A 26,520-nucleotide genomic window follows, 5' to 3' on the forward strand; every position below is an offset into this window, starting at 1 on the left:
TGGAGCGAAATTTACGGAGAAATTCATAAATTTATCTTGGCGTCTTTTTTTTTTTTTTTTTTTTCAGTTTGCGCCAAGAATAATTTCCTTGACGAATTTCTTAATATATGGCAACCCATTTTTCTTTTCCCTTCCATTGTGCAGGACCGGAAAAAAAGGCCGCATCGTTCCCTACTTTTTGACATTGTGCATGAGCAGAAAAAATGTCACATCGTTTTCATTTCAAAGAATTCTAACAAAGTGCCTAAGCCCCATTTGATGTTATTATGGGTTTCAACAAATATGCCAAACTTAAAAACGCACCAATATATAAATTCACGTATATCTTCGGAAATTTTGAACAAAAAATTTTCTTTTTTTTTTTTTTTTTTTTTTTTTTTCAGGTATTAAGCAGAGATACATCTATTTCAAGATGATGGTAAAAAATTTTATAGATTATAATTCAAAATGTTCTTCGAAAAATTAATAAAAATTATTTAAAAATACAAATTTCCAAAATAAATCATAAAAAATCTGATGTGTACACCACATGACTTCCTTGTACGGAATATTAAATTATACGCATTTTTTCTTGCATTTCATTTAAACTTATTGGATTGAATTAAATCTACTTCGCCGACTGCGCATAAACCACAATAGAATAAATGCATTCTTTAAAATTCACTCTTGTATTTGTTTACCATAGCGACACTCTGGCGCTAGATTCACTTAACAGTATTATATTTCGTTCATATTATAACTCATAATACACAAAATTTATACCATTTAAAGAATATAATTATCTAATCGTTGCCACATGTTCTATTCAAATACTATAATAAAGCTAGAATGATGTATAAAAGAAATTAAGCAAACAAAACAAAAAAGAAACAGTTTTTCACAGACGATTGAGTATTTCTCATTCAATTAATTCAGTTTTCACTTCGCGACAAGACAAAAATACATGAAAAGCTCAAAATATCTGTATTAAAAATTACTAACTATTAAAAATTAAATTACTAATTATTAAAAATTAAGTAAATTTTAAACACTTATTTCCTCAAAAAAATTCCAGAAAGGATTAAGCATGATTTAATTCGCAATAATAAATGAAGGCGTTATTTTTGTTGTTGCGAAGCTTAGTCTCTCTAGATTGGCAACAAATCTACAATTCTGCTGTTTCAAATGTAAACAATCAATGGCCGCCGTAAAAAAAAAGGCTTAGCAGCACTTGAACAACTTTAAAATTGTTGATAATTCTAAAAATATTGCACACATATTTACTAAAGGCATAAAAACCTTAACCGGAAGATAAAAACAACATAATTCAATCATTTTTAAAGCAACAAATGTACAATTTACAAACATATACGAGGAAAACTGAGATCACTGATCCGGGTAATAGAGTGGATATATATATAAATATATTTATATACGTTTGGTGCGGCCGATTGCAACCAAAATACGAGGTGCACGTCTACAAGTTATAGCAGTCCTATATACAAAATTTCAACGTTCTGAGGCTACTCGTTTTTGAGTTATGCGAGATACGTACGTACGTACATACGTTCGTACAGACGTCACGAAAAATTCTCTTCAGAATTAATTTTAAAGTAGTTTTATCATTTTTTTGGAGGAAACGAGTCTTTTATTCTGTCCTTACGTACAGATATCACGCAAAAACATCGTTAAGTTGCATTCGATAGCGGTCAAAATGGATATTTTCGTTGAAATATGCTGCCTGAAACTTTTTGCGATTACAATACTTCCTTTTTACTTCGTACAAGGAAGTAAAAACGAGCGAATTTATAAAAATTCCTGGAACCTAAATTTTCTCGAAAAAATGGAATGAACCTAAATTTTGAAATGTGAAAGGAAGAATGAAATAAGTTTAATAAAACAGAGATATTAATAAATACTATATACCAAACTCATTTAACATTGAGGAGCTAATTTTTTTTTATAATTACTCGTGCCATTTTTACAAAACTTAGCAGTTTGGCATAATTTGAATGGTCGAATCGAAATATGGAAAAAAAAATTGGCATGCCATTTCAGAAAAAGTCCGATTATGTGTCAAAATACCTATATTAGAATAATGCTATATATAAATCTAATGCATATCCTAAGTCGCGCTTTCGAGACATGAAAAACGCAAGTTGAATTTTGCCAATCGGCAGATACAGAACTGTAATATTTTTATTCCCCCCCCTCCCCGCAGTGTACGTTCTAAATAGATAGAGCCATTGAACAATCTTCTTCCTAAATACGAGACTTAAAGAAATCAGCCTTATGGAAGACAATATGTAAGTGATAATTACATCGGATGGGTATTGCTTAGTAGCTTTCCTGGCAGTGCGTTTGGCAGAGAGAACATCCAGACTGTTCCTCTTCTGTGGAACTTGTCCGCTCAAAGAACTGACACTTTCTCTCGATGATCCACTTGAGCTTCCTCTTCTCTTGAAGTTCATAAAACCCTAGAGAAGAAAATGTGCCAGTTTCACATCAACCATTTAGTGAGTAAGGCCGTAGTGTGGTCTCACAGATGGAACAGAAACGTTTATTGGTACTAACTCCGGGGCATCAGTAATGTTGGACATCGCTTAGTGTTTCAGCTATGACAGGTAAACTACGGAGTATTATAATAAGAGATAAAGAGAATGGAAAGCACAGTTTCATCGCTGATATAATTTTCTAACGATAGCAATATCACTCTACATAAAACTGCTTAGTTCCGAAATTTTACCCAAAAGAGAGGGTGAACTTTCATTGCTGAAATGAAGTTTCCAGACAACAGGAAACTTTTCAGTATGTCAGATTTCTCCATTATTAAAGGGAGTTTAGTTACTAAAATGGATGAATGGTATATTCACTTAATACTCACTATGGAATACTCACTTAATTAAGATTCATGTTAGCTATGAACCAATGCAATAGTAATGTTACTGCATGTATTTGTATGTGATTGTAACGACGATAAGGTCCATTTATATTATTAACAATTTGGTAATTGGTAAAGGTAACGTCATGACTGTAATATCTGGCGACTGTTTGGTGATCAACAAAGCGCACTTGGTGCATCTCGCCTCTTTTCCCGAAAAGGTTGTTACATTTAGTGGAGTTGAACGTTCACCGCGGAGAAGCGAGGTGCTCGCTTTTGCTGTGCTGTAAAAGCGATATTCTGCTCCGAGTTAAATTTATATGCCTTAACGTTATTTTAACCTTTTGAAGCCGGGGCTTTGGTAGCAGTAAAAGCTACCAAAGGACGGGGAATCTTGAACTGAATGCTTTACCCCCTTTAAGAAATCACTTCCTATTTGCAACAAAGATTCTTGTGTGTAGTTTAATGGATTCTCAGAGGGGTGCATCTATGTCGCAAAAGGAAGACCTTGCAAAGAGATAAGTGGTTAAAACCCTAGGGACATCAAATTTGACATTTCACTACACTTTTCAGCCTGAAAAATGGGGGAAAAAGACATGGCCTCTAAAGTGGACAAACCCGTCTTTTCAAAGAGTGGACTCTATGGCCACTATAATGGCTGTCCCGTCTTCAAAAGGTTAATAAATGTTCTATTTTATTTTGTCAAACGGTGTCTTCATAACTACGAAGTCGTTACAATGACATCACAATAAGTGAGAATGCTTATTAGTAAAGCACTGAGAATTGGAGGCGTTAATATATCTTTGACATGAAATTACACAAAAACATCGCTTGTTACTAAAAACTGCTTAGTTACTAAAACTATTCCGTTACTAAAAGATATTGAGGTCTGGAAATGAAGATTCATCGCTGACTTAAAGTTTAAAGCGAAAAGGAAAGCGTAGCCAAACTACATTTAAAAGTTAAACCTTCATATTTATTCTCAGAGTAATGAAGACTTAGGTTCTAGAAATTTTGGTTTAAAATGCTTTAAACATACCAATCGGTCGGTTGAAGACACTTTCCGCTTTGGCTGCTTCTCGTCGTGCTCTTCATCTTCCATCCTAGACTCCTGTAAAATGAAATAAAATTCTTGTGTTACTAAAGAGAGTGAACTGTACATTTTGTTGAAACGGTCACGGACCATCGAAAATATCACAAATGAAATCACTGCAGTGTAAACAACAAATAAGAATCGCAACGCAACTATTGTTGTTGTCTTGTCTATATTACATGGAACAATGGTTGCCAGAGCCTACTCCGAAGAGAGGTTGGACTTCGATTTTCCAAGCCCAATTTTGAGGAAGAGCATTCCGGAGGATTCCCGCCCCTCTCCCCTTCCACCAATCCCCACGAGAGGACTTTCGGCTCGCCGCATGATGTTGTGTAGCGAATTTAATTTAATTAAGTGATTCATAAAAATCAAAATTTTAATTTGTAATTATTCAAAATTTGAGCTACACAAGTTTGGTTATATTCTTTTTGGGCCTATTAATTCTAGTGTAATATATTTTGGCTTTCCGAGTTTACGCGAACTGCGTCTTCAATCTTGTACACGCAAACAATGGATAAGTATTTTTGTTTCTACGTAATAAACTCAGTTTTTCATGTCAAAAATTAATTTGATTTCTTAGTATTTAATATCATTAGTTGCAGAAAAATTAGCTCTTTAATTTGGCATAACTTTCATTTTTCTAACTTTAATTGCATTTCAGTTATGAGCTTTTAATTAGTAGATTTTCTTCGTTTCGCTTGTGATTTAGTTAAAGGGGGATGAAATGCCTTCTTTCCGGTTGAAAAGTCACTTTTTGCGAGTTTTCAGCGTTCTTTCGTTGGGACCCTTGCAGGGTTGTTGAAATTCCTAATCTCCCCCGGTCGCAGGTGGTGGTTATTTGGCGAGGGTTTGGCGACATAGATTTTCCGTTGAGGTTTCAAAATAGTGGTTTTGGCGAGTTTGATAACATGAGGGTATGCTGTGGTTGCAACTATTTCAACTTTCGGCGAAAAATGGGTTGCGCCAACTTGGCAGTCCGGCGCTCTCCCTTTTAACGGGTTGTTTTAGGGGACGAGCTCTTTTTTACACTTTTTGCACTTTCTACTTACCATCTGACGCTGTCTCGTTGGCAGCAGAATTTCATCTCGGAAAATGCATTTTTCCGCCTTTGCATCTAACGGGCCTCTTGCCCTGGAGTTTTGAACGAGGGACTTAGTTGCACGAATTATGACCTCGACTAAATTATAGGCTCCTCATTGCCGTGCCTTAATATGTAAGTTACTCAAAGATAATTAAAATAGGAAACTGCAAAGAAGAGTGATGCCTAGTTCTAGTGCCGTTAAGAAGAAATTTCAGTCTCTCCTCCATGAATAGAGTATCATCTACATCGATAATCCAAATCTTTAAGAATTAATTGCCGCCATCAAGAGTCTTCTGCATCGCTAGTGATGCCTAGTTCTAGTGCCGTTAAGAAGAAATTTCAGTCTCTCCTCCATGAATAGTTTCCATCTGCTTCGACCTTCCTAATCTTTAAGAATTAATTGCCGCCATCAAGAGTCTTCTGCATCGCTAGTTCCGGTGTCCCACGACAAAAATGCTAACTTCAATATTGGATTGGACATCAAAGAGAACCTCCGTAGTGCTTCTTAAATCAATGGAAATGGCCGGACTTTTTTGAAAACTATCCACTTACGAACTCTTCTCATTTTCTACTACGCTCAGCAGCCGTCCTCCTTGGCATCTTGATAATTTTTAAATATGAGGGCATTTCTCCTCCTCCTGTTCATCTGCAGCTTGTATTTCATAAGTTCCTTTTATTTGTTTTCTTTTATTTGTTGGTCGGATATTTAAAAAAGAAAAAATTTATAATAGGTAATTCTTATAGTAAAGTTTACTAGACATTTCTAATAAGTAATTCTAACAACTGAAATAGTTAATAGTGATTGAAATAACTTAATTAGTTGAATTAAAAATTTTGTAGTTGAGTAAACTAACCTAATTCTAATGAAATCATTTTGTTGTCCATAAAGTAAATTATTAGATTGGCCAAGGAAATATATCATTATTTAAATTAGTTAATTGAAACTGTGAATGTAAATTAGTCAGATTGGTTAAGGAAATTTATTCTTCATTAAATTATTTAATTGAACTTGTGAATTTCTTTCTTGGTGAAGATTGATTGGTAAAGGTGTCATTAGTTGAGCTTCTTTGCTCCTCTTAGGGATTAAATTGCTTGTAGGATGTAATAGCTGATTTTAATTAACATATTACCCGGTTAAATCATTCTTTTGAAAATAGAAAGTTACTATGTGCAATAACCTGAATTACATTGGTATTGATTATTCTGAGTTAAATTGCTTGTAGGATGTAATAGCCTGATTTAATTAACATATTACCCGGTTAAATCATTCTTTTGAAAATAGAAAGTTACTATGTGCAATAACCAGAATTACATTGGTATTGATTACTCTGTGTGAAATGTTTTTTTCTTTTTGGAATGTATGACTTGTTAATTATTCTTTTTTTTTCTCCCCGGGGAGGGTATTGTTAATTTATCCAAAGTTTTATCTAATCATATTTATCTGAATGTAATAGCAATAATAGTGTGATATTATTGAGTCTAAGACAGAAGTAATATTACTCTGTAGAGGTATGCATTTTGTAGAAAGCAATATTTTACAGTTCAGCTTGAATATGATTTGCTTACTAAGTTAATTCTGCACTGTGTAAAAATCAATATGTTAACAGTACTGATTGAATATTAATTGCTTACAAATTACTGGACTAAGTAACTCTTAAAAATTTTAATGAATAGGCTCACTTTTCTAGATCAGTCAATGTTTATTTATTTCTTTTGTGTGTGTGCTCAATGATTTTCACCCGTCTCATTCTCAAATTGATTTCAGGGTTAATCCGAAAACACAACGCAAATGTACAGGGCTTATGGATGTTAGTATATTACTGTTAAAAAAATCTTAAGTGTTATGTCAACAGAGTAGGAAACCTTATTGGTACCGTGATTATTTCACCATAACATATTGGAGCCATGACGATTTTGATCATAACAATATTTAGAGTGCCGCCATGCCGCACTGAAACTATTCATTTACAAGCATCCATGTCTTCTCCGAAATTCATTCCGGGCGTTCGGTATCGTAGTAGGCTTCCCTAACCACCAGTCGCAGTCCTCGCAGTCCTATCGTCAGCAGCATTAGAAACATTCTAACCCACATGTTCGCCAAGATCCTCACTCATCTGGGTGCCCGCTCATACGGGAATAGAAGGAAATGAGAGAGCAGATGTTGCTGCATAGAAAGCAGCGGATTCATCCACTTTGCGAGAAGTCCCGACCCTTAGGCCAGCCTCGTACCTAAAGAATCGGTCATTCCATCAGCTCCTAAGAATATGGCAAGAACGTTGGGATCAAACCTTCACAGGGAGACGTGTTTACAATCTCATTCCCAAGGTCAAGACAAAAATCCAAACTAATAGCAATTACATGACGTATTTCTTCACTGGTCATGGGCCCTTTGCTTCATACCTCTGCCGCTTTGGCTTGAGAGAGAATGGTAACTGTGAATGCGGGAAGGAGGGTCATCCAGATCATTTTGTGTTCTTCTGCCCACGCACAGCACTTAACAGCCTCAAGCAACCAAGAGCCAGATTCTGGCCAAATTGGTTCTAGAATCTTCAGAGTTGCCCAGCAGAAACTGAAAGCAATAATTAACTACTGTACTAGCAATTACTCTTCTGACAGTGGAAGATAGTAGTCATAAAAGTCTATATAAGCTAGTTCAATATGTCAGCAACAGAGTATGTGTATGTATGTTCAATATGTAATTTTGTATTTATGCTGTGCCAGGTTCTCATACATAAAGTTCGTACTGTATCTAAATGCTGTAATGTATCTGTACATGTTTATATCTTTTATTTATGGTATCGAATTTATACTAAGGATCCCGCGTACCTCAATGGCATGCTTCTTGTAAACTTTAACTATCATGATAACGTATATATATGGGTGTATATATCAATATGAGTTAGAGTATGTATACTTTTATTTGTTTCGGAATATCTATGTATGTAAGTGTGTATATATCTGAGTTTGTATTTATATGCATATACATATATTTTGAATGTACTCTTCTTCAAGTGCCTTGTATGCACATGTGTATTTCTTTGTACATTGTTGTATTCTTCTTCAAGTGCCTTGTGTGCACATGTATATCTCCTTTTTGCATTTTATAAATGTCGTCTATGCCGGGGCTGCCCAGGTCTGCGGCCTGGCAGCTAGTGGTTGAGTCCCGCTGAGTTGGTAACCAATTCTGCATGGATATATCTATACCTGGGTCGGAAGCCAACTCAGCAGTTTACTCCCCTAACCACTATACCGTCTGGGTGACAACGTAAGTATTAAAGAGATAGGATAAGGATACAGTTGCAAAATTTAATCCACAAGTGGCATACTCGCTTAGCGGTTGGTCTAACATACGTAAACAAAATTATTAATAAATTAAATTTTTAAAGTACCCAGGTGAAGCAAAGTTTATTTTTAAGATAATACTGTATAAATGTTTTCTTTTTCTGTTGTCGTTAATCTTTTACAGTCGTCAAATTAACCCTTTGCACTCGAGAGCTAGCTCTCGGCCGCTATAATGCTCGAAAGTTTGTACATTCTCTTAATGTAAAAAAAAAGGAAATATTTTCAGGAATACGAAGTATGCAAATTAATGTCGTACTAAGCTTTGATGTATAACAACATATTTTACGTAAAGTAAAATGATTTATTACTGCTGAAGGTAGGATAGTGTCATTGTTTTTCATTGGATGCGTGATACCTGTTTTATGATTGAAATATTGAATATTTGTGAATACGTACGTAAATCTTGTTAAGCAACAAAATGATTTTGCGTTTTATATGTACGCTAAAAAATTTCTTTTTGCGGAGATATATTTTGCAGAAGGAAAGTAATGTCTTGAAAGTTTAACCTAAAAGTTCTGGGTTTATATTCTTTCGCAAAACTTTAGGGCATCGAGAAGATTATTCTGCTTAAAACTTCACATATAAATTGGAAAGTTGATGCTATTTCAAACACCTTCAATACAATGAATCAAATTTTACTTAATAAAATCAGTTGCTAACTGCTGACTATAAACCCTCAGTCTCCAGTGTTTCTTACCAGAGTTCATCCTTTAAGACTGACTGATCTAGAGAAATGAAGACACATATAGAGATCAGACTATCACAACTTAAGCATTCCTATTCTAGAGAAAGGAACAAATTCCGAGAGGTCTGGATAGCAGTTCAATGGATGATCTAAAGAAATGAAATAAACCTTAAAGTGTAGAGAATTGTAGCACTATTAACCCGCGAGTACACGCACTGATCCGACGAACACGAGAACACGCGCCGGGTATGTCATACCCGAATAAAAATATTGTAAATAAAAATTTGCCGAAAAACATTAATCGTTTTTTTAAAAGAAATTAAAATGTAAAACCAAATTAATACTTCATTTTAGATAAAATAGGAAACAATAAGGAGAGGAAAAATTATTTACTTACAATTTTTTTAACATTGTTTACAAAATGGGGTCATATGTTCCATTTATATACTTTTGCTATAATTTTCACAAATGAATCTAGTCTTTCTATCGTCTTTCTTGGAGCACTGTGTACACCTCTTGTAAGTCATTTCAGGTTTTTTGGAGGGCGGTCCATTGTTAACATGTTCATCTAGGTCAGAGTTCGTCCAGAATCGGGAACCACAGATGCTCGTCGTCGTTCATTTTGAACATTTTCTATTAGCTGCATCCCTAAGGCTTTGAGAAAAGTACTCATCACGTTCACGAGTTAAATTTTCTCGTATTGAATCAATATAAATATTTGTATTATCAACTACGTGTTTTAAAATATCTTCATCGATAAGCAATGACAAGAACTCTAGAGGTGTTGAGACGTCTTTAGAATACTTTGTATTTCCAGAGAGTTTAGTTATATTTTTGGCCCCAATTCTAACATTAGTCCGGAATTTATTTTTGTTCCATTTTACTCCATTTTTTCCAACATAAAACTCATTGCTACATTCCAGAGTTTCATTTTATGTTTCTGTATCTGAATCACTAACTCTATATGGATGAATCATGATTACTAATTATATTCTTCCTCTTCTTCACTAAATGAATCCTCATCAGAAAACACTGTTTCAAGGAGATTTCTCAATCTTTTCATCTCTTCATCGTAAGGAATATACGGCCCCATGCTTACAACTCAAGACAAACTTATACTAAAAGCTTGAAAACGAGAAGTTGCGAAGTGACTCACTGAGAAATGCCAGTACACGCGCGGGTATGACATGCCCGAACAATGCTGGTCCTAAAAAACCGTTGCACTTGCCACCTCAGGAATTTCCCCCATTTAAGTATGTGACCTTGAACTCAGCTACACCAAGTTTCATCCTTTTATGAAAGAATTGTCGAGAAATATACAAAAAGAAAAATGCACATGGGTATGACATACCCGCCGCGTGTGCTCGCGGGTTAATAGCCTACTAGACTAGAGAAATAAATAAACTCCCAAGTGTCCAAGAACTGTAGTTCAATACCAGTGGATCTTGAGAAATAAACAAGCTTACAAGGATGGGAAAATCACATTTAAGAAACTTAAGCGATGGGATCCGAGGACGGCAGTTAAAGAATTTACTCGCTGATAAAGAGAAGTTGAAAGAGAAACTTACGTCTTGTTCTTCGTCGACTCCGATAGCCCGTCTAAATATGCCCACAACAGATTTTCGGAATCTTTCCGTAAATGGAACTCCGTTGTCTGGCTGCCCGATATATGATGCTTCTCTTTCTTCTGAGGATTCTTCCGAAAGATGACTTTTCTGCGAGTACATTCTATAGGCTTTTTGGATGGTACGGGCCGCCGAGTCTGCCTCGTGGATGCTTTTGCGAACCTGGTAGCCCCTGTAAGCTGCCTGGATGGTCTTAGCTGCCATCTCTTCTGCGTAGAGGGCGTGTCGCTCGGCGTCGAAGATATTCGTGTCCTGAAAATATTAGTAAGAATGTCATCAAAACTGAGTGCCAAAGGAAGAAATTCAGGAAATTATTTGTCTATGGCTTAAATAAATAAAATTTTCATTGAGAGTCCAAGAAATGACACAAAAGCATAGAAGGAGTCTAAAGGGAGACAAATTAGAAAATATTCGTAATAAAAATATCATATTAATTATAATAACTTGTAGAGTTTATTAATTTAGAAGCCAAACAAGAAAAACCCGAATTATATTTGCTAATTTTCACAGGACTAGTTTCGATGGCTTTACCGAACCATCATCCTCAGCTGCCAAAGCGCAAATGAACGAAATAAGATATAGTGATTAGATAAGATAATAACAGAATGACAGGACAGGAGTTAAGCTACTGGCGCCATCTATTGATGAAACGAGAACTAACTTGTTGTTTGACTTCTAAATTAATACTCGTCTGGCGTATTATTTTACCTTAATTGTAGATGTTACTTTAAGTTTCTAACAATTATTTTACGTTTAAGCAAGCTTTACTGCCTATTCTCGTTTCCCATTTACTATTCTCTACCAGAAGGAGTTTTTAGTACCGCGTTTTACCCAAATGAGTTAGGAGTATGTAAGGAAAGTTTAACTTACTTCGAGAGAGAGTGCTTAGCAGTCATTAGTGGCGCTTGTTTGCCGTCTGTCTACTTCATTCTTAAATCTACTGCACTCGGCCGTATTGTAAGTGCCTGCTGATAATCGCCGACTAAGTTAAATTAAGGGTCAACTACGTTAGGTATTTGTGTCTAGCTTCGACAAAGTCTGCTTAGTTCAGTATTAGATTAGTTTGTTATTTTCTTAACTTGAGTTAAAAACCCCCTTGGAGGCTTTTCTGTAAGCCCGAGAAGGGGCCATCTGCTGTTATTTCTCTGAGTGAACAAAAGAGTATTTTAACCCTTCTTTAAACACTGTCTTAAATACTCGAACTCAGCGATAAGTCGCTACGTAGTTCACTAGGCTCTTCTACATTTAGCATAGACAAAGCATTGAAGAACATTATAAACTTTATAAATGTTTATAAAAATGATCAGGCTAGGTTATTTGAATGCAGAAAAACAAACGAAGGTTATCTGATAAGGGAAGAAATGCCTTCGTAGAAGACTTTATAAGGTATTCACGATACACATGGGAGGAAAGACGAAAACTAGCCATGCAGGTAACACTTTCGCCTAGGATCGAACCCGGGTCAAACTATAAGCGTTCAGCAGTCTTAAGTACTCGCAGTTGGCTGGGCTAAAATATGATCAGACGTTTATATTATAAACAAATGCATTTAAATTACATCTCTTACATGTATTATTTAAAATGCGAACTGTTCTACGCAGACGTACGTAAGATATGGCGTTAAGGACACATTTTACTTTTTACAATAGTGCGGTAAATATTCATAAAATATCAATGGAATGCATCTTAAGTTAAAAGCATTTAATGGTCTATTGATTAAATTCGCTATTAGTTCTTTCAAAATTTAAATTAAAAGTAATAGTAAGAAGGAAAAGATAAGAAAAAACTAAATTTAAATAATTAGTTCACTTTGACATAACGGTGGTGTTAATCTTTACGATAGTTTCATGTAATTTACGACAGATTTTAATTTGCAGAGTGTTGCCACAATGTATCAGCCGTCCGAAATTCTTATAGAATGAATGCAGTCATGGGTTACAATTAATAATTTATAACAGCACTTTTAATTGATCTGTAAGACATACATTCCGAATATACACCGATCCAAATCGATAGATAAGACTTTGCTGAGAAAATTCAGCCAAAATTAAAAAGCCGCGTATAAAGCGATTTCAAAATCACCTTTTTAATCCATTTTTATAAATCACCACATGAGGAAATAATTTGCGGTTACATAATGTCGCGAGATGTATCAAACGAGCTTAAGATTAACTCCAGTTCACCTTGAATTACCATTCGAAAAATATGGATGGTTGGTTTGTTTTATTTGATTCTGGCGAAGCTCCCAAAGGAATCAGTAAAGTCCAGAGCTGCCTTTAGGGCTGTAAGTTCTGCCTGAAACACCGAGTTACTGGGATGAAGCTTCTTAGCCCAGGAATGGATTATGTGGTCACCCTCCATTGCATACCAGGCACTGCCAGTCCCGAATTCTCCTTTAGAGCCATCAGTATATACGGCTAAGGATTGTAATGCACTTAGAGGATTACAGTTTGCTTCTATATCGAAGTCTGCAGGGTGGCAAGGAGAGTGGGCAATGTGATTCTCGTAGTCCGAGGATACATAAGTCTTACTCCAAATAGTAACGTCTTGTTTTAGTCTGATCACTTTCAACACAACACTCTCGCTCTGTACTATCAAGTGCAGAGGCGGAAGCCCAGCCAATACATTTAATGCAGTTGTAGGAGAGGTACGGAATTCTCTGCAGATGCCCAGAAGAAATGGTCTTTGCGCGGAATTTAATGCATGTTGCATATTAATTGTGACATTGACGCCCCATACGGAAACGCCATGAAGAGCTATGTGCTCAGCGACTGTGACATACCATATTTTAAGCATCTGTGAGGAGACTCCCCAGTTAGCAGCAGCTGTTCTCCGCATTGTATTAGACAATTTATGTAGCCGTTTTTTAAGATCCTTGATGCGAGGAAGCCAGGAGAATCTGTCGTCTATAATCACACCCAAGTAGCGGAAACGTCTCATGAATCGTATGCCATGAAGGTTTACGCACGGGGTACGCTCGTGCCTTTTTCCTGGTTAAGGAAAAGACAACCTTCATGGAGGACTTTCTAAGGAAAATTGGCTCGTACACAAGCTACGCATTGGAAAATCCATGAAAACGCCCATACAGCCAGGTCGTTCGTAGCGATTGTAGTTCCGGACAGAACTATCAGTGTTCAGACACATTACCGCTCGGCCGCCGGTGGGCAAAATTAGGGATGAGAACATTGTAGTTCGTAAGGGCAGTTTTGGTGTCAACAGTTTCTTTTAATCTTCTCAACTTCCGAGCATGCGCATCATTTGGCGCTTTGGCAATAGCAGCGCAAATTTCACTTTCTCAATAAAAGTTCAATTTCTGAGAATAAATAAAGGTTCAGTTTCAATTCAACTTCTAAGACGTATATTCTTTTTTTTTTCCTCCTAAGCTGTCCTCTCGCTGTAACAAGTAAAATAAAATTCTTTATTTATTCTTAAAGTGGAAAATGGCGGAACTCAGAGGATTATTATTTTTTGCGAGGAGGAAGGATGGTTAAAATTAAAACTTGTCATTCTTTCCCAGCAGTGCTGTGAATGGAACTGAAGACGATATTATCTGTGAGTCGGAAGACAGCAGCGTCAACAGTGAAATAGAGCCTAATAATATTCATCCAGAATTCCGAGTGTTATGGAAAATTGTTATGTGTTATTTGTGTACAAAAAGTGTGCTGCATTGCTGGGACAGAGAGGGAGGGTGAAAAAACAAAACAAACAAAAAAAAAAAAAAAACCTTTGCAGCGGGATTGTCATAGAACCTACTGAAAAAATCGGGAAAATTCCTTCCTGAGATGTGAAAGATGGCATGGCGGAGCAGTGAAAGAAGAAAGCCAAACCTTGGAGGCTAAAACACTATCTCCAACGTGAAAACCCCTGCTAAGCTGAAGGTTTAATTTTTTTCACCGAAATGAGAACGACTGTTTGGAACCAGCAGCCCAGGAGTCTGCCTGAAAGAAACTGCAGAACGACGGAGTTCCAGGCCCCAGCTCCAGGGACCAGCATTTAAATAATTTCCTCTTATTTTTCTTTTGTCTTTACAGACTTCTTCTCCGGCTTATTGTATCCAACAACTGAACTATGAAAAATTTGTATGTACAGAACTCCAGTGTACTAATAGAGGGGCCCTTCCAATATTTTTAGAATGTTAATTAATTATGAAGGTACGTGCCTCTTTATTTTGTCTTGTCAGCTAACCATGTTAACTTTGTGACCCGTCACCACCAAATTAAAAATGTAACTGTAAACTTTTGATGTCACTAAATAAACGTAAGGTTGATTTTATTTACTTACTTGCATTGTTTTAAATTTAATTAATTTTTGACTTTGACACTGAACCAATATACTTCTATTTAACTGTGTTATCGCAAACTTCCACAACGCATTTAAGGCTTATACAGCGAATTGTTATACTGACTGTGCACACATGAATTACTCTCTGAAAATTTGTTTACAGATATTGAACATCTATTTACCTTATTAATTAGTGACTTACTTACACTCAGTGCTATGCCTATTATATTATAAGTGTTGTTAATTAGTAATTCTTTCCCAGCAGTGCTGTGAATGGAACTGAAGACGATATTATCTGTGAGTCGGAAGACAGCAGCGTCAACAGTGAAATAGCGCGTGATAATATTCATCCAGAATTCCGAGTGTTGTTAATTAGTACACATAATGTTAGATGAAATATGTTATATTGTTCAATACATAATACACAACACGAGAATTGCTAAAACATTTCCAGTCAAATACAAATAAAAAAAAATTCTGTAAGGTTTCTGACTAAACTTGTCGCCCAAAATGGTTTGTTAATGTTTCTTATGCTCTCTCTGAACACGCAGTCTACCAGTCTGCTGATACACTCACTTTTAGTAATCTATTTTTTTTTTTTTTGTCCTTTTTCGCTTTATTTTAAGCATTATTTTCTTCGCGCTTATGCCATATGTAATTCAACAGCAAAATTACAAAGTATTCAAAACAACGCATTTTTAGAATTTCAAATAGACAGTCTCGGCCGCTGGAGATTAAAATGTTTCATTCTATTCAGTGTTGCCATTGCTCGCTTGAAATGGTTGGGTTTGTTAACAAAAAATTAGTTAAAGTTTTACAAAATATAAAATAGGTAATTAAACAAATTTTAAATTCAAAATGCGGGTTTCCAGATGCCCAAATTCGGCCGTAGGCCTACATTATTCGAAATTTGAGGTCTCTAGGTACCAGTGATTTTTGACAATGCAATAAGCATAGATACACTGATGCAGATTCTTCATTATTTAATTTCTTTTAATATAATACAAAGCGATAATATTTTGTGGCAACAGTTTGAAAAGTGATACGCTGTTTATAGTGATTCAACGCAAAATATCCCATTTGGGACTAACGTCCTTTTTGGGCTTATAAGAAAATTGCTTATTTTATATTGGAGAAAAATATATAAATATTTTCTTCCTAAAACATGATTTATGAGATCTATAATATGTAAATTCTGTGATATTATTTATGTAATCGAATTATTTCTAAATCATTTGGAACTCGTATGTAAATCGACCTCACAAAACATTTACTAAAATGGCTGGTTACAGCCGAAAACATCGCGGCAAAAACATCGCCGACGAAAACGTCGCGGAGAAAACAACGCGAGGCGAAAACGCCGTGCTACAAAACATCGTCGGAGAAAACATCGCAAAGAGAAAACATCGCAGTTCTAAAACATCGCGGTACAAAATATCGTCGTCGAAAATAAACCGGTTCAAAAACTTCGCAGTTATAAAACATCGTCGTCGAAAATATCGTGGTAAAAAATAAAGTATCTACAAATCATCGCATGACGATAACATCGCAGACATACTTTTTTCAGGTTTTAATAATTGTAAATGGATATTCCCGTAATGATTTGTGAGCGCAAGATGGAAAGAAGGATAATTTTTACTTTCATATTTCTTATTAATCAATAAATTTTTGCTGAGAAAATAAGGAAACTTAAGCATAGAAAATAAATGCAACTTATAGCACTTAATAGAATTTTAAACCGACATAGTTAACTAACAAAGGCCATTAATAAATCATTTTTTATAAAGTTTTTACTGGTAATTTTTCATGAAAGGTATAATCTATAAGTTGCATTTAATTTTCTATGCTTACTTAAGTTTCCTTCTTACTTTTTCAGCAAAAATTTATTAGTTAATAAAAAAGTGTGAAAGTAAAAATTATCCTTCTTTACATCTTGCGCTCACAAATCATTACGGGAATATCCATTTACAATTATTAAAACCTGAAAAAAAGTATGTCTGCGATGTTATCGTCATGCGATGATTTGTAGATACTTTATTTTTACCACGATATTTTCGACGACGATGGTTTTAAACTGCGAAGTTTTTGAACCGCTTTATTTTCGACGACGATATTTTGTATCGCGATGTTTTAGAACTGCGATGTTGTCTCTATGCGATGTTTCCACCCACGATGTTTTGTAGCACGACGTTTTCGCCTTGCGTTGTTTTCTCCGCGACGTTTTCGTCCGCGATGTTATCGGCGGACACCGTCCTGGCTTATATTTGCAATTCATAACATATTTAATCTATAAATTTCGTGAAAATTCGCTCCATTATTGTTGATGATTCATCTTCGTAACACCATACATTTATTCTTCTTTACAGTATAACCGTTTAGCTTGAAAATGATCTTAGTCCCTTTGAGAATAGAAATCTCGATGTTTAATGGAAAGCAGTCTTATTAAACCCGTAGGATTAAATTTGTCTGAAATTCTCAGCAAACTATTTTAAACAGAAAGCCAAGTCTGCACTTCCTTAAGAGTCTCTCATTTGCATAAGACGTATAAACTTTCCCGTCGGAAGTTTTCTGGCTAATTATGATATGATCCCTCTGAAGTGACAACGTCTATGAATTCAGCTGCGATAATTCCAAGCCATCAAGGATCGTGAAGTCAAACACTGTCGAAAAACTTCAGGTTTCACAACTTGTGTCAAACTAGATCACCGTCTTTTCCTAAGTCTCTTATCTTCTATTTGTTTCTTACATGATGTTTCAGATATTAAAAAAATATTTCGTTTTACTATTTAAATGAAAAGGTGATTTAGTATTATACTGCCAAATTAGAAGACACCAATCTGTAATCTTTTAATTGCGTTAGTGTTAGCTTATAAGACGATTCGAAATCTTTACTTTGAACTTAAAAAATCTGATGTGTACACCACATGACTTCCTTGTACGGAATATTAAATTATACGCATTTTTTCTTGCATTTCATTTAAACTTATTAGATTGAATTAAACCTACTTCGCCGACAGCGCATAAACCACAACAGAATAAATGCATTCTTTAAAATTCACTTTGTTTACCATAGCGACACTCTTTCGCTAGATTCACTTAACAGTATTATATTTCGTTCATATTATAACTCTGAATGCACAAAATTTATATCATTTAAAGAATTATGTAATCGTTGCCACTTGTTCTATTCAAATACTATAATAAAGCTAGAACGATGCATAAAAGAAATTAAGCAAACAAAACAAAAAAAAAAAAAAAAGAAAAGAAAAGAAACAGTTTTTCACAGACAATTGAGTATTTCTCATTCAATTAATTCAGTTTTCACTTCGCGACAAGGCAAAAATACATAAAAACTCAAAATATCTGTATTAAAAAATACGAAGTAAATCTTAAACGCTTATTTCCGCGAAAAAATTCCAGAAAGGATTAAGCATGATTTAAATAATAAATGAAGGCGTTATCTTTGTTGTTGCGAAGCTAAGTTTATCTTAGATTGGTAACAAATCCGCTACTCATCTGTTTCAAATGTAAATTAGGCTTAGCGGCACTTAAACAATTTTAAAATTGTTGATAATTCTAAAACTATTGCATACAGATTTACTAAAGGCATAAAACCCTTAACCGGAAGATAAAAACCACATAATTCAATCGTTTTTAAAGCAAAAAATGTACAATTTACAAACATATAAGAGTCAAGAAACTGAGATCACTGAGCCGGGTTACAGAGTGGATATATTTATAAATATATTTTATACGTTTAGCGAGCCGATTGAAACCAAAATACGAGGTGCACATCTACATGTTATAGTAGTCTTATATAAAAAATTTCAACATTCTGAGGCTACTCGTTTTTGAGTTATGCGAGGCACGTACGTACATACGTTCGTACAGACGCCACGAAAAATTCTCTTCAGAATTCCTTTTAAAGCAGCTTTTTAGTTTTTTTTTTTTTTTTGGAGAAAAGAGTCTTTTATTCTGTCCTTACGTACAGATATCACGCCAAAACGTCGTTAAATTGCATTCGAAAACGGTCAAAGTGGATATTTTCGTTGAAATATGCTGCCTGAAGCTTTTCGCGATTACAATACTTCCTTTTTACTTTGTACAAGGAAGTAAAAATATCTACAGAGAAGTGATTTCAAAATTTTACGTCGTAATATTAAATTGCGCCGTCACTTTGTCACTGCACGAGACATAATTTAATCAATTAATCTTTCACAGACTGACAACCAAATAATCATTTCTTAGAGCGTTGCCACTCGGCAAGGTAAAAGAGCTTAAATTTACTTTTCAAATTTATTCAGTCTATTAATTGCTTAAACTAAGCAGACTAAAAGCAATAAATGTGCTTTTTGAAAATTGCAATCCTTAAAAGGTGCCAGTTAATCAACAAATACGTTCCAAAAATCTTGAGGCTTAACTTAAGAATAAAATGTATACGTACTGAAACTCAAAATGAATTTAACTTGACAATAAAAAATAAAAACTATTTAAAAAACAAAATCTGGAATGTTTCTGATTTTAAATTAACTCGAAAAAGGTGTTTTTTTTTTTTTTTTTTTTTTTTTTTTTTTTTTTTTTTTTTTTTTTGACATTTTGTGTGTTACTTTTATTTATTAAATATCATGTTCTTCTCACTTAAACCATAAAATTCAGTTCAAGAGAAATATCGCAAAATAATTTTAAAATGTGCATATCATTAGAATTTCCGATACACAGTCTCGCGCACTGAAGATAAAATGGTTTTTTTTTCTTTTCTGTACAACGTTGCCATTACTAGCTTTGAAATCCTTGAGTTTGTTAATCAGAAATTTATTAAAGTTTTAGAAAACATGAAATTGATAATAAAACAAATTCCAAAATTCAAATTTCTGCTTCCAGATACCCATATTCGCCGTAGGATTACGTTATTCAAAATTTGATGGCTTTAGGTACCGTTGTTTTATCACAATGTGAGAAACATACACACATACCTGCAGATTTTTCATTATTTAATTTCTTTAAATATAACACAGGGCGGTAATATTTGGCGGCAACAATCTGAAAAGTGAAACTACGCAAAATGCCAAAACGAAATTAATAGTCCTTCTAGGAAAGTAGTAATTTAAACAAATTTAAAACTAATAATTTAAAACAAATTTTCAGAATTATTTTTACTAACTTAAGATGCTTCACAAGCCATATTTACTAAGTACTCCGTAAAATGCCATTTTTTAACTATTTACACTCGCGTTTCTGTTCGTTGGTCAAGCATAAAAGCATTCTGCACCCTTCATTTCGCAAACACAAAAGCTCAGTCCAGATAAATATGCAAGTAACTAATGCCAAAAAAAGGTTAGGGATGACTATAACTAGTAAGCATCGACTATATGATATGATTCCTCCTGCATTTCACCGTTACCCTTCATCTGTTTCAAAAATAACCTAAATACTCTAATGTCGTCCGAACTAAAAGGTGGTGGAATATAGTTCGTCACCACTAGGAGTTGGCGATTAGATCCCCTAATCCCCATTCACCCTTTGAAAAGGGGAGTATATAAGGTATTTCTTCCTCCTTTCAGCCTACTATTTCGATGCAAAGGTAGCATACTCAGCGCGTATTCGAGAGGTCCAGATTTGATCCCCGGCGAGGACATTGTTCATTTTTCATGTCTATTGCTTAAAAAATAACCTCAATGACTCTAGAATAAACTGGTCGCTGGAACACAAGCTAGTGACCTCTGCAGCCAAACCCGGCGAAATGATATTAAGCCTAGGCAAGTGACATGTAAGAACTCCTGTCAAACTTTACGCTAACAAATAGTTAAAAAAATTGTCAGACAACGCAACTCAATTGAGGTAACCACATATCAGACACATTATATAGAACTAAACACCTTCGTAGGAGGTGTCATTGCGGATGCTCACGATCTGGCATCAGATGGTAGCAGAAAGTATCGCATTATATGGGGCCCTCTGTATGGGGAACACACATCTCATCTCAGATGTAGAATCATCCTAAATCTGCGTAAAGCACCTTCCCGTCGGGCGTTAGCTGAAGCTCTCGTACTGCTGCTACCAGTGCTCTGAACGTCCTTGAAAACACTCTACATTTAGTGGCTCGTGGCTCAGAGAGAATGCGCTGTCATGTGCACCCTCAAACTGAAAGCGAATTGTGAGCTCTGGAATAATAAATTTATTCATAGATATTAAGAAGAAATTATTCCTTTGCCACCATGCTACCCAGCTGAATTTGCTATTGTGCAGAATGGGCGCCATCTGCTACATTCACTTTAAAGGATATATGCATCGATGGATCCAAAGATGAGCATGAACAGGATATTGCGTCCTGAATGGTACAAATATACTAAGCACATGCGCCAGAAATCTCAACCACAGTACCTCTGTCTTTCAAGCGGGACTGGCTGTCTTGCGAATGCCACCTAGCTTTTGCATATCTGTAGTTTCCTATTTCAACATATAAACGAAATTTGCCTTAAGCCTGAAGGCAATTAATGGAAATCAATCCAGAAATGTCATCGTGAAACACATTAAAAAAACACTTTCGCTCTCGTTGCTCAGTAACATTAGAAGGAAGCAGTAATGGGTATCGGTCCCTACTGGAACCTTTGGCAATGTCATAGCTGAGCTGATGGCCAAATTAGCGGCATCAGACATTAATAATTAGCACTCTCGTTATAAAACTCCCAGCTTCTCATCTAAAATCTTCCACTTGTCAACTTATTTATAACAAACGTCACGTAGATTGTAACAGTGAAGGTACAGGAAGAAGAGTGTTCCAGTTCTTTCTAAAAGTTGATGCAGTTCTCAGAAGTGGCATAACAAAGCTCACGCATTTCTTTGCTCTGCGTGAAACATTTGTGAGCTACCTTAATCAGTTTGGTTTAATAGAAAGTGGTCTTTGCAAATGTTCCGGAATTCGTGACAGAGAACACCATTTATTTGATTGCCCATTTTCCTCCATCTATCATTTCCGAAAGGTAGCTGAATTTTGTCATGCATAGGCAGCAAACACTTTCAAAAACAAACTTGCATTATCCTACATACAAGCCTGTACTTCCCATAATCTCACTATAAGAAGGTAACAAGAGTTTTGGTAATCTGTCAATACCGCCAGCCGCACTGTAATGTTTTGAAACTACTTCTCACAGTTCAGTTGTTGCGTTATTTTCTTCCTTCACTTCACGTTCGTACGGGGTTCGTAGATATGGAGTGAATAACGACGACACTTGATGAAGTATCGAAACACACTTTATTTAGACAATATTGTCAGGACAGCTCCAAAACACTTTTAAAGTCATCGAAGATCTACTATAAACACGCTGACCCGATCAGCGACACAGTCTCCAGGTTATCAGGGGATCACGGTAGAGACAGCTTCCTGCAAAGCACCCGACTCTGCTTTCCGGAGTACAACTCCCGACTCTGCTTGGTCGTTCTCGGAACTCCACGTACTCTCGAGACTCTCCAAGCTACAACTCGCGATGCACTCGACGACACACTGAGCACAGCTCCTGACTCTCGGTTCAGTCGTTTCCGGAGCTCAACACGCTCTCTCGACGATGCACTAACCACGATGCTCTGCGAGACTCTTTCGGTACACTCGACGACTCACTCGGCACTCGCTGCCCGGCTGTCAACTCGCTCTATGAGAGACACACTCTCCCTGACTGCAGACCAGCATGGCTGCACTCGACGACACACAGAGCACAGCTCCTGAGTCTCGGTTCAGTCGTTTCCGGAGCTCAACACGCTCTCTCGACGATGCACTAACCGCGATGCTCTACGAGACACTTTCGGTGCACTCGACGACCCACTCGGCACTCGCTGCCCGGTTGTCAACTCGATCGACTCGCTCTATGAGAGACACACTCTTCCTGACTGCAAACCAGCATGGCTTATATAGCTTTCGCCTTGTGTTCGGGAACATTCTGGACTAAACCGGTAAGAATTCGTTCCAGAAGGTTCTCCAACCGTCCATGGTATATCGCCAATTTTGTCGCCAAATATCGCTAAATGGGCGATTTCTTTCCAAATGTGGCAACCCTGCCTTCTCTTGCCATTATATGGCAACCCTAAAACTGCTTTGCGGGGAAGCCATCCCACCGCGCCTGTACATTTCGTAACAATACTATAACACTGTAATAGCAGTATTCCCATCATGTGCTTTCCCTCCTGGTTTCGGCCCCTCTAATATTCCTTACTTTATATCGTCAAGTCCCGTAGAACATTATGAAGCCCTCTATATTCATCTACCAGTAAAGTTTAAATGCTACCTAATGATAGCAAGAATACTATTTATCACTAATTATTACATAACATAATGTTGAGCATGAATTCTATGTACTTACCCATAGTATCGTTGCCTCTCGTTCTATGAGATACTGTCTAGGAGGACAAGAATATTGTTTGAATCGCTTCTCCTCATTAACTGTTTTCGAGGCCACATAACTACAGAGAAAGGAGAAGAAAATAATACAACTCAACGTTTTGGTATGAGGGTTACATTTCATAGCATAACCTTTAATATTATCAAACTCCATTTACCTATTTGGATTTCAGATATCCAGAATTTCAACTATCCGGATGACCTGCTCTTCTTTTCAAGTCAAAGAAAATTAAAATCAAGCGAAGACTTATTATTTTTTAAACCTAGTTGAGCTCTAATTATCCGAGCATCAGATATCCGCAGCTGAAATTTTCCCAATAGCTCACTTTTCTTGTAAACGAATGTTTATACAACCTCATAAATCAGGTGATCAGAATTTCAGTTATCCGGATTTCTTATTCGTTTTTATTGATTCACGCAGCCTTGAACTGAATATTTTTAATATCATCTTAAATGCAGTCGAAGAGCAACTATCCGGACAGAAAACTCAATCTTTCAGATGCTTTATCTTTTTTATGTCAAGCAGAATTGAAATGCTAGATGATTGAGTATGTATTCCTTAACATTATTTTAATTAGAGTCTAGTTGTAATTATTAAACTCTCCTGTGTAAACTAAATAAAACTGAATGACGTTTTTCCGCAAAAATCATTTATTACTTACCCTAAATGATAAGTTTAAAAATTCTTAATATTAAGCATTATATTATTTTGAATAAATTAAAACATAATGTTTTAGTCTAATTTTGATTTTCCAAAAACAGTTATGCATTTTATTTTTTACATAGTTTTTAAAAGCAATTTCTATGTTTAAGTTCAATGTAGTAAAAGCAAAAACAAAACTGTTTTATATTTAGAACTTCCTTAAAAAAATATGTTTTCAGTTTTACTTTTATTATAATAGAAATTAATAGTGTATTTAAAAAAAGTACAAAATCATTCAGTTTTGTGAAAAAAGAACTCTTTTGCTTATGACTTGAATGAGATAAATTTAATTTGCGTTTGTTCGTTGAACAAAATGTAATAACTGTTTAGTCATTTTTGCAATAAAATAAGATGAGCAATGAAAATAAAAAACAATTAATTTTACAGAATTTCTAATGATTCTAATTCTAATTCTGGGTAATATAACATTCTTAATTGTATAAAAAAAGTAAGATTAAATCAAGAAGAGGTGGATTACCATACTGATTTTAAAAAAAAATTCATCCATCCTGCTTTTTTATAAAAGATGATCAAAAATAAAAATTGCAAATCATTCCACTGAATAACTCACTTTTTTAAAGCCAAGCCATTTTCAGCAATTTAGAATGACAGGCATAATAGTGATGGCACCGTTGTGCTAGTGGAGTCGCATAAAGGTGCTGGAAATTTATTTTGTCTGCCAGAGTTAATCGGGGTACAAACTGCTTGTTTCAAATGATAAACTACTAATTTACGAGTCAAATTTAGGCTTTCCTGTGCGTTTGCCATTTACGCCGCTGTCAGGTCGGACATAAGTAAAAACGATCTCATTTCAATAGCCAAAAATGCTCGACGGACTTAATGAAGCGGAATGGATGCTACTAAATTGAATACTTTCCAAATTTGGCCTCGAAAGACTTCACAATTTACTCTTTCTCAAGCTTCTCCGTACGCTAATTGTTTCCGAACACATAAAATTTCTTCACTTTGTTTATCTGTGAACCCTTTTCGGCACACTGCCTTTTAAAGTTGGAGTTTTGATTTTAAAAAAAAGTAGGCAGTCTAATTAGGCCTAGAGGAGTACACAAGTAAAATTTTGTGAAGATAGCACTTATCCTTTAATCCTGTGCGTGTGCCCAAACTGGGCACACTGATTGGATAGTGCTTCAAAAAGAATGTTGAAACGAACATTGTTGTCAATGAACTGACCGATGAGATGCGGAGAAACAAAGAATACAGACTCTCCGTTGTCCTAGACGATCGGTGAGCCCGGTCTGGGCACACCTAGGGTTCGCCGTTTGATTTTATGCAAGATTTCAAGGTAAAAATTTAAAACTAATATAGAATAAGTAGATTAGCATACAGCCAAAAACATAACATAGAAATTTCTTTTCAAACAATTCCTTTTATACCCTAAAAAAATCTGGAAGATTTCTTTGAAAAATGAGGATCTTAAAAAGCTAAACATGGCTAAAATATATGGACTGGTTTGGGTTGAGCTGCCATCTACTATAAATAAAGAAGGTTCAGAGTAACCTATAAATCCTTTTTCATTCAATTTTCCTGTGTGTACAGAAGGAAATTTTTAGGTGTGTCCAGACCGGACACACTGTGCCGCAAAGGGTTAACGATCAGAGGCTAAACATGACATATTAAATAACAGCACTTCTTCGTTAGGTGCAACAAACTGCATTTTCTTCATTTCATCTTGAGGAGAAATTGTTGCAGCACAAAGAGTACAATATACTGCGCTCGGAAGCATAACATTAAATATAAAGCTCAAAGATGAATCTCAGATGATTTTTAGTCTTTAATGATTTGCAGATGAATGTTATTTGTAAATAGGAAGAAGTTTTCATGTAGAAAGTTAAATCCAAATTAGACTTTAAAGAAAGCACAGTAACAATAGAAATGGAGAAAGTAAATAAGGAGCCTGTATCCCCACCAAATCACACACCATTCATCTATACCAGAGATCGGCAACTTGCGGCTCTTTTGATGTAAAGTTGCAGCGCTCAAGTTCCAAGTTCCTCAAATAGTATTTACTGAAACGAAATAATATATACTCTAATATTGAAACGAAAATTTTAGTGGCTCTTTAAAAACTGGGAAATTTTGTAAATTGTAAACTTTGGCTCTTCCATTTCAATAGGTTGACGACCCCTGATCTATACTGGTTTTATTCTTCCTTTAGTGCTTTAACCCCAGCTTATCACTAAATAAGACTTCGAACTTTGCTATGACCTATAGGATTCTTCTTTTCCTTTTCTATGACATGCTCTAACTGTGGGACAATCCGCTTTGTTGATCAGAGCTTTACAGCTGTGATGAGCTTAAGTGGAGTCATCACCTTAAAATATGGAATCTTATTTTAAAAATTTTATTTCTATTTTCATTTTTAACCCAAATGGGTAATTTGCTCCAAAAGATTATTAAATTTGTTTTGGCATTTTGAGTCGTCATTTCTCGGCTTTTGCGTCTA

General features: G+C 35.5%; 1 protein-coding gene across 3 annotated transcripts in view; it reads right to left on the reverse strand.

The window, feature by feature from the left end:
- The window catches only part of LOC118182432 (uncharacterized), a 144,904-nt gene that overhangs the window by 75,548 nt on the left and 42,836 nt on the right, over positions 1-26,520 (reverse strand). For 2 of the 3 annotated variants that reach the window (XM_085816488.1, XM_085816487.1), the window contains exons 7-10: positions 23,319-23,418; positions 10,630-10,938; positions 3,900-3,971; positions 2,301-2,456 (exon numbers count right to left, since the gene is read on the reverse strand). In XM_085816488.1, the coding sequence (XP_085672614.1) occupies positions 2,301-2,456; positions 3,900-3,971; positions 10,630-10,938; positions 23,319-23,418 (637 nt within the window). The remainder of the gene's footprint in view (positions 1-2,300; positions 2,457-3,899; positions 3,972-10,629; positions 10,939-23,318; positions 23,419-26,520) is intronic. The other variant, XM_085816489.1, reaches the window with a different exon arrangement.

This window comes from Stegodyphus dumicola, chromosome 5, assembly GCF_044657685.1.
Source record: "Stegodyphus dumicola isolate Sdum_Otavi_A_Nest chromosome 5, ASM4465768v1".
Lineage (NCBI taxonomy): Eukaryota > Metazoa > Arthropoda > Arachnida > Araneae > Eresidae > Stegodyphus > Stegodyphus dumicola.